This window comes from Dromiciops gliroides, chromosome 3 (assembly GCF_019393635.1).
Source record: "Dromiciops gliroides isolate mDroGli1 chromosome 3, mDroGli1.pri, whole genome shotgun sequence".
In the NCBI taxonomy this organism is placed as follows: domain Eukaryota; kingdom Metazoa; phylum Chordata; class Mammalia; order Microbiotheria; family Microbiotheriidae; genus Dromiciops; species Dromiciops gliroides.
Genome location: NC_057863.1, coordinates 338629938 through 338639116, shown reverse-complemented (window position 1 = coordinate 338639116; position 9179 = coordinate 338629938). Strand labels below are relative to the sequence as shown.

The window sequence follows — 9179 nt, the reverse complement described above, 5'->3', positions numbered from 1 at the left end:
ACTGCCGCTTTATAGTAAAGCTCCAGGTTTGGTACCGCTAACCCACCTTCCTGTGAATTTTTTTTCATTATTTCCCTGGAGATTCTTGATTTTTTGTTTTTCCAGATGAATTTTGTTATTATTTTTTCTAGCTGTATAAAATAATTTTTAGGTAGCCTGATTGGTATGGCACTGAATAAGTAAATTAATTTAGGCAGTATTGTCATTTTTACTATATTAGCTCTGCCTATCCATGAGCAATTGATATCTTTCCAATTATTTAGATCTGATTTGATTTGTGTGAAGAGTGTTTGGTAGTTGTGTTCATAGAGTTCCTGGGTTTGTCTTGGCAAGTAGACTCCCAAGTATTTTATATTACCTACTGTTACTTTAAATGGAATTTCTCTTTCTATCTCTTGCTGCTGGACTTTGTTGGTCATGTATAGAAATGCTGATGATTTATGTGGATTTATTTTATATCCTGCTACTTTGCTAAAGTTGTTAATTGTTTCAAGTAATTTTTGACTTGATTCTCGAGGATTCCTTAAGTATACCATCATATCATCTGCAAAGAGTGATAGTTTTGTTTCCTCCTTGCCTATTCTAATTCCTTTAATTCCTTTCTCTTCTCTGATTGCTAAAGCTAACATTTCTAGGACAATATTAAATAATAGGGGTGATAATGGACATCCCTGTTTCACCCCTGATCTTATTGGGAAGGCCTCTAATTTATCTCCATTGCATATAATACTTGCTGATGGTTTAGGTAGATACTGTTTATTATTCTAAGGAAAGCTCCCCCTATTCCTAAACTCTCTAGTGTTTTTATTAGGAATGGGTGCTGTACTTTGTCAAAAGCTTTCTCTGCATCTATTGAGATAATCATATGATTTTGGTTGGTTTTCTTATTGATGTGGTTGATTATGTTAATAGTTTTCCTAATGTTGAACCAGCCCTGCATTCCTGGTATAAATCCCACCTGGTCGTAGTGTATTATCCTGGTGATCACTTGCTGTAATCTCCTTGCTAATATCTTATTTAAGATTTTAGCATCAATATTCATTAGGGAGATTGGTCTATAATTTTCTTTCTCTGTTTTTGCTTTGCCTGGTTTTGGTATCACCACCATATTTGTGTCATAAAACGAATTTGGTAGAACTCCTTCTTCACCTATTTTTCCAAATAATTTGTATAATATTGGAATTAATTGTTCTTTAAATGTTTGGTAAAATTCACCCGTAAACCCATCTGGCCCTGGGGATTTTTTCTTAGGGAGTTCATTAATAGCTTGTTCAATTTCTTTTTCTAATATGGGTTTATTTAAGGATTTTATTTCCTCTTCAGTTAACCTGGGCAGTTTGTATTTTTGTAAATATTCATCCATTTCATTTAGATTGTCAAATTTATTGGCATACAGTTGGGCAAAATATTTCCTAATTATTGCTTTAATTTCCACTTCATTGGTGGTAACATCACCCTTTTCATTTTTGATACTGGTAATTTGGTTTTCTTCTTTCTTTTTTTTAATCAAATTAACCAGTATTTTATCTATTTTATTGGTTTTTTCATAAAACCAGCTCTTAGTTTTATTGATTAATTCTATAGTTTTTTTGCTTTCAATCTTATTGATTTCTCCTTTAATTTTCAGGATCTCTAATTTAGTGTCTAATTGGGGATTTCTAATTTGTTCTTTTTCTAGCTTTTTAAGTTGCATGCCCAATTCATTAATCTCCTCTTTCTCTTTCTTATTCATGTAAGCATTTAGAGCTATAAATTTTCCCCTAAGCACTGCTTTGGCTGCATCCCATAGATTTTGGTATGTTGTCTCATTATTGTCATTCTCTTGGATAAAGTTATTGGTTGTTTCTATGATTTCTTGTTTGGCCCATTCATTCTTTAGAATGAAATTATTTAGTTTCCAATTGATTTTCATTCTACTTTTCCCTGGCTCTTTCTTACATGTAATTTTTATTGCATCATGATCTGAGAAGGATGCATTTACTATTTCTGCCTTTCTACATTTGACTATGATGTTTTTGTGCCCTAATACATGGTCAATTTTTGAAAATGTGCCATGTACTGCTGAGAAAAAGGTATATTCCTTTCTATCCCCATTCAATTTTCTCCAGACATCTATCATGTCTAACTTTTCTAGTAATCTATTCACCTCTTTCACTTCTTTCTTATTTATTTTGTGGCTAGATTTATCTAATTCTGAGAGGGGGAGATTCAGATCCCCCACTAGTATAGTATTACTATCTAATTCCTCTTGTAACTCATTTAACTTCTCCTCTAAGAACTTGGATGCTATACCACTTGGCGCATACATATTCAATATTGATATTACTTCATTATCTATAGTACCTTTAAGTAAGATGTAATTTCCTTCCTTATCTCTTTTAATGAGATCTATTTTTGCCTGCACTTTGTCTGAGATAAGGATTGCTACCCCTGCTTTTTTTACTTTAGCTGAGGCATAATATATTCTGCTCCAGCCTTTTACCTTTACTCTGTGTGTATCTCTCTGCTTCAAATGTGTTTCTTATAAACAGCATATTGTAGGGTTCTGGTTTTTAATCCACTCTGCAATTCGCTTCCGTTTTATAGCAGAGTTCATCCCATTCACATTCACAGTTATTATTACTGACTGTCTATTCCCCTCCATTCTATTTACCCCCTTTGTACTTTTCCCCACTTCTTTCACCCTATTCCTCCTCACCGACGTTTTACTTCTTACCCCTGCCTCCCCCAATCTGCCCTCCCTTTTTATCACCCCCCTCTCTTTTCTTTACCCTTTTCTCCCTTGCTTTTGTCCTCCCTTCTCAGTCCCCCCCTTTCCCTTCCCCTTTTGTTTCCCTAAAAGAGTGAGTTAAGTTTCTTTATCCCAATGAACGTATATGTTATTCCCTCTTTGAGTCAAATCTAATGAGAATAGGGTTGAAACCATGTTCCCCCCTCCTTTCTTTCCCTCTATTATAATAGGTTTTTTTCCACCTCTTCATATGATATAATTCATCCCATTCCACCTCCCCTTTCCTCTCCTCCCCATAGACTCCCTTTTTATCCCCTTAATTCTTTTGTATCATCACATCAAAGACAATTTATATTTATACCCTCTATATAAAGTCCTTCTCTCTGCCCAAATACATTTACACTTCTTAAGAGTTATGAGTATTATCTTCCTGTGTAGGGATATAAACAGTTTAACCTAATAGGGTAACTTTTTTTTTTCCCCCTCTGTTTACCTTTTTAAACTTCTCTTGAGTCTTGTATGTTGAGATCAAATTTTCTATTCAGTTCTGGTCTTTTCAACAGGAAAGATTGAAAGTCCCCAATGTCATTAAATGTCCATCTTTTCCCCTGAAAGAAAATGCACATTTTTGCTGGGTAATAGATTCTCGGCTGCAATCCAATCTCCTTTGCCTTCCGGAATATCATATTCCAAGCCTTGCGGTCCTTTAATGTTGAAGCTGCCAGGTCCTGAGCAATCCTGACTGTGGCTCCATGATATTTAAATTGCTTCTTTCTGGCTGCTTGGAGTATTTTCTCCTTCACCTGATAATTCTGGAATTTGGCTACAATATTCCTTGGAGTTTTCCTTTTGGGGTCTCTTTCAGGAGGTGATCGATGGATTCTTTCAATGATGATTTTATCCTCTGATTCTATGATATCAGGGCAGTTCTCCTTAATAATTTCCTGGAATATGGTATCTAGATTCTTTTTCTGGTCATGGCTTTCAGGCAGTCCAATGATTCTCAAATTGTCTCTCCTCGATCTGTTTTCCAGATCAGTTGTCTTTCCAATGAGGTATTTCACATTTTCTTCTATTTTTTCATTTTTTTTATTCTGCTTGACTGATTCTTGTTGTCTCATGGATTCCTTTTCTTCCAACTGTCCCACTTTAATTTTTAAGGCATTGTTTTCTTCAGTGAGATTATGCACCTTTTTTTCCATTTGGCTAAGTGAATTTTTTAAGGTATTGTTTTCTTCAGTGAGATTATGTACCTTTTTTTCCATTTGGCTAAGTGAATTTTTTAAGGTATTGTTTTCTTCAGTGAGATTATGCAGCTTTTTTTCCATTTGGCCAAATGAATTTTTTAAGGCTTTGTTTTCTTCAGCTTCCTTTTCTAAGCTGCTGATTCTTTTTTCATAGTTTTTTTGTTTTGCTTTCATTTCTCTCCCCATTTTTTCTTCTACCTCTTGCAATTGATTTTTAAAATCCTTTTTGAGCTCTTCCAGGAAGGCTTTTTGTTCTTGCGACCAATTCACCTTCCCTTGTGAGGCTTCAGATGTAGACAATTTGAGGCTATTGTCCTCATCTGAGTTTGTGTTGGCTTCTTCCCTATTGATACAGAAGCTCTCAATGGAGAGGGCTCTTTTTTGCTTCTTACTCATTATTGCAGCTTATTTATTTATTCTTTAAGTTGAGGTCTGCTCTGGGGGCACCAGGGTCCCTGTTTTGGGCTTCTTGTGCAGGTGTATAGGTGCTGTGTGACCGGGCTTTTACTCTGAGGCCTTTATGGTGTGTGGAATTCCCCCGTCCTGCACTTCCTGTCTGATTGTGCTCGGCCAGCCAGGCGCCAGACCCCGGCGTCTGATCCCGCCGTTCGTGGCCCTCTCGGCCGGTGCAGGTAAGTTTTTCCACTGTCCTTCTTGGCCACCAGATTTTTGAACCAGGTTCCGGGAGCCTCAGTTGTTCGGCTGTGGCCCGCAGCTCCTGCTGATTTGCCCCGACCCCCTCGGCGCTGGGTTGCTGCCCTGCGCTGGGCCTCCCTTTTGCCCGAGTCAGACCGACCTTTTCCTGAAGTCTTCTAAATTATTTCTGGTTGGAGGACTGTGTCTCTCTGTCTCTTTGCAGGTTCTGTAGTTTCAGAATCCGTCCAGAGGCTTGATTTAATGTTCGTTTTGAGGGAACAGAAGGAGAGCTCAGGCAGCTTGCTGCTTCCTCTCCGCCATCTTGGCTCCGCCCCCTGGACCTATTTTCAAGGTCAGCAGTTTTCCCCAGAAGATATTTCACATTGCCCTCTATTTTTTTTTTATTCATTTGGATTTGCTTTATTGTGTCTTGGTTTCTCATAAAGTCACTGGCTTCCATTTGTTCAATCCTCATTCTTAGGCAATTATTTTCATCAGAGAGCTTTTATACCTCCTTTTCCATTTGGCCAACTTGACTTTTCAAGCTGTTGACTTTTTTCTCATGTCTTTCCTGCATCACCCTCATTTCTCTTTCCATTTTTTTCCCCTACCTCTCTAACTTTATCTTCACAGTCCTTTTTGAGCCCCTCTATGGCCTGAGACCAATTCATATTTTTCTTGGAAGCTTTAGATATAGGGGCCCTGATGTTGACATCTTCCTCTGAGGGTACACCTTGGTCTTCCTTGTTACTGAAGAAACTTTCTATGGTCCTCACCTTTCTCTGTCTTCTCATCTTACCTTTCTTTTACTTGACTCTTAGCTCCTTAAAGTGGGGCACTGTTTCCAGGCTACAGGATCCCAAGCTTAAGAAGTCCTAGGTGGTATGATTTAAGGAGGATCAGGTTCTTCACTCACCTGGCCTGTTCCCTGGTCTGTAGATGACCCCAGACCAACTTGCCAATCAACCAGCTTTGTGTGTTGTGGTTGTTAGCTCCAACCAGCTTGTTGCCCCTCCCCTACCTGGGCCACTGCTACTCAAGCCTACCTCCTGGTTCTCAGCAGGGGTGAAAAAGCCAAGTTCTGCCTCAGCACCAGCATAGACCCCTGTAGTCTTCCCCCCTGCCCAGGCCTCAGCCCTCTCACCAGACTGTGAGCTTAGTTCCAGATGACACTGGCTCTTCAGCTGATTCAGAGGCTCTGGGGGTCTCCTTCTCTGGTGAGGCCTTCCTGGGACTGAATCTGTGTCAGGGTGACTGTGGGGTTGGGCTTGACTCCTGTATCAGCACAGCAGCTCCCTCCTTCTGACCTTCCAAGCTGTTCTTGGTTAGAAGATGATTTCAGCACATTGTTCTGTGAGTTTTGCTGCTCTGGGCATTTTCCTATGGTGTTATTTGGATGTTTTTTGGAGCAATCGTGTCATGAGTTTGAGAGCTCACTGCCTTTCCTCCTCCATCTTCAGGTTGTTCTGTCAAGATATTTCTAAAGTGAGCAGCACATGTTATTTTTTCCTGGACCTGCATAATCTGCATAACTCACCACAGCAGTGAACAACAAGGTTGGGGTGTGCTCCCTCTTATCAGGGAATTTTTGTGTACTACTTCTGCTTGGTACTAAAGGTCTCCAGGGATTGGCTATTTTTTGTTCTGTCTTTGCTAGTTTAATGTCCTTACTGTTCCTGGCTTGGTCCAGGAACAACTTGGTTAATCTAAGTGCTGCCATATCTGGGATGTTCTTCAGAAACACCATCATCATTACCATCATTGATGTTTATATACTTTTTTGTTTGTTTTTTGCAGGGCAAATTGGGGTTAAGTGCCTTGCCCAGGGTCACACAGCTAGTAAATGTTAAGTGTCTGAGGCTGGGTTTGAACTCAGGTCCTCCTGAATTCCGGCAGTATTCTATCCACTGCGATGTTTATATACTTTAAATAATAAAATGGGAGGCCTCAGGATGAAGAGAGCCTTGGGGAGGGTTGTAGAAAGGACTAGATGCCTCTGAAGTCTTTCATCAGTTAGATGCTGTGATTAGGCAAGTACTTTCCCCCATCTCTAAAATAACTATGTTAGACTAGATCGCTCAGATCTCTTCCAGCTCCAATCATCCTGTGACTTGCAGTGGACTGAACAGCCATTCAGGATAGAAAATCTGAGTCCCTCACCTTGTGGTATTTGAAGCCTAGTTTTAATGATCAAATCAGCAAACATTAAATGCCTACTATGTGCTGGGTACTGTGGATCCTTACTCTCAAGGCGTTCACCTTACATTCAAACACTGATAAGCATCGTCTCACTGCAGCCCAAGGACATTGGTACAAAACGGGTGGTCTTGGCATTCTTCTGATATCCCCCTTTCCGTTTTATTTTTGAGTGGCATACCGTGATTTCACTCATGTTAAAGATGCCCTATGGAGGCGAGTCCTACAAATGCAGATCTTGGCAAAGGTTCTGCAATTCTTAACACTTCCATTTCCTGAAGGAATGAAAGACACGTTCACAATACCTAACACGTACACAGCACTTTAAGGTAGGAAAAGCTTTATTTCTCCACACCACAACCTTGTATGGTAAACTCTATTATTATCCCCATTTCAGAGAGGAGGGAAACTAAGGCTCAGAGAAGTTACAGCGATTTGCCCAGGGTCATACAGAGATTCAAATTCATGTCTGGCTAATTCTCGCCCTAGCTCGGCAGCTACCCTCCTAAAACCCTCGTCCAGGGTCACACAAGAGGTAAAACTGGCGCCCAGAAGCCAGCGCTCCACCCATCGCTTTCGCTGCGCTCCAATCTCAGTCCCCTCCTTGCTAACCACCCTCCCTCCCCTCTTGCCTGCTTCCAAGATGGCGCAAGGTGCTTCACCTTCGGGAGGAAGTGAGCGCACACTAACCCGGAAGGGAAAGAGCTAGAAGAGGTGGAGGAGACGGTTGGGGCAGGGGTGAGGCAAATTGGCAAGTCGTAGTCGGGCGAGGGTGGAGTTGAGGGGGTTGCTCCAGAGAAGCCAGAGCCGTTGTCCGGCCTCTGGCGCCCAGGGAATTCCTTCGCGGGGGCGGGGAGACGCCGGGAGAGAGGTCGAGGGGCGTCTCCTCCCCCTAACCCCCCGCCCTGGCCCTCGCTGTCGCCGTCGCCCTGCCTCCTAGCCTCGCCTCGAGGAACTTGGCCGGACCAGCCCAGCCTGGCCCCGCCCCTCCCCGCCCCGCCCTCAGTCCGGGAGCGAGCGGGCGGGAGACTTTGCGAACCTCTTGCCCCGCCCCCCATCCGTCCCCACCTCCCGCCTCGCTTCCGGGGTTCCCTTCCCGGCTTGGCCGCTCCAAGCCTGCAGATAGAGCCGAGCCCACGGCAGGCACTCCGCCTGCCCCCTTAGATCCCGGGGAAGCTTCCGTTCCTCCCTGAAATATGTCCCCAAACCCTCCAGGCCCGGCCGTTGTTTTTTTTCCCAGGGAGGTCTGTCTTTTGGATAGCCCCGTCCTCCCCCATCCCTACCCATCGTCGCCCTGGGAAGTTTCCCTCCCACCGGTCCTGCCCTAACTCCACCTTTTTTTTTTATATAAATGCCGCTTCCTAGGACTCAGTTTCCCTGTCTCTTGGGTGGTCCCCGTTTCAGCTGCCGACTCTGCGCGGCAGGCTTTTTGGGGCGCATCCCTTTAGAATCAGGCCGTTAAAAAAAAAACTGGGGAAAAAAAAACAAAGCAAAGACCTCTCCTCCCTTCCCCTCCCCCACCTCCCAAAACCAAGCCCCGCCCCACCCCAACACCTCCAGAGCAGTATTATCGCCTCCCCCCCCACGGCGCCGGAGTGGTGGTGGGCTTCCGAGTGACCATGCAGGCAGGAGAACCGGGACCCGCCATGAAAGTGTCAGAGAGCGAAGGCAAGCTGGAGAGCCTGGGCTCGGCGGCGACTCTCAGCAACAAGAATAGCAGCAACAGCGGCGGCGGCGGCGGCGGCGGGATCAGCAGCAGCAGCAGGAGTAGCAGTGCCAAGGGCTGGCAGTACAGGTACGTTCAGTCCCGCTGACGCCTGGGCTTGGGGGTTCGCGGGGGACCGGGCTGCCTCTGTCCCCGGCTCAGACCAGCACGTTCGGTTCCTTCCCTCTGCCCTGTGACCTCTGCTCGGCCTCAGCCGCAAGGTTTCCAGCTCTAGGGCTTCCAAGCTCGAGCCTGGAAAGGAGTTGTTGTGGGATCGGAGGCTCGGCACCTCGGCGGAGCTTAGGAAGTAGTCTGGAGAATGGGCCAGTTCCCCGGCTTAGCATTTCCTTTGTCGTGAATGGATCCGAGGAGGTGGGAAAAGTTAAAAACGCAGAGTGACTTTGTCCTTGATTTGTGCTCAGGGGTCTTCTTCAGCAGCGATAGAAGTCCTTGGTTCTGAAACTCCGGGTAGGTGAAGGTAACCATCCTCGCTGTTCGAAATGAATTGATTCAGAAAATCACCGCAGCAGAAATAATTGTTAGTTGTTAAGGGATGGATTCCACATTCTTTGAGTTTTAAGCTCGTCTTGTGTTTATTATTCCAAGCCTCTTCTTCGATTTAATGTTCTCGAATAAGATTATGAAAGATTTTGAGTGGGAGGTG

General features: G+C 43.6%; 1 protein-coding gene across 3 annotated transcripts in view; it reads left to right on the top strand.

The window, feature by feature from the left end:
* The first annotated feature begins 7869 nt into the window (after positions 1-7869).
* OSBPL11 (oxysterol binding protein like 11) overlaps positions 7870-9179 on the top strand; it is an 89534-nt gene continuing 88224 nt past the window's right edge. For 2 of the 3 annotated variants that reach the window (XM_043997245.1, XM_043997244.1), the window contains exon 1: positions 7870-8605. In XM_043997245.1, the coding sequence (XP_043853180.1) occupies positions 8430-8605 (176 nt within the window). In that variant the 5' untranslated portion in view covers positions 7870-8429. Of the gene's footprint in view, positions 8984-9179 lie in introns of all 3 variants that reach the window. The other variant, XM_043997246.1, reaches the window with a different exon arrangement.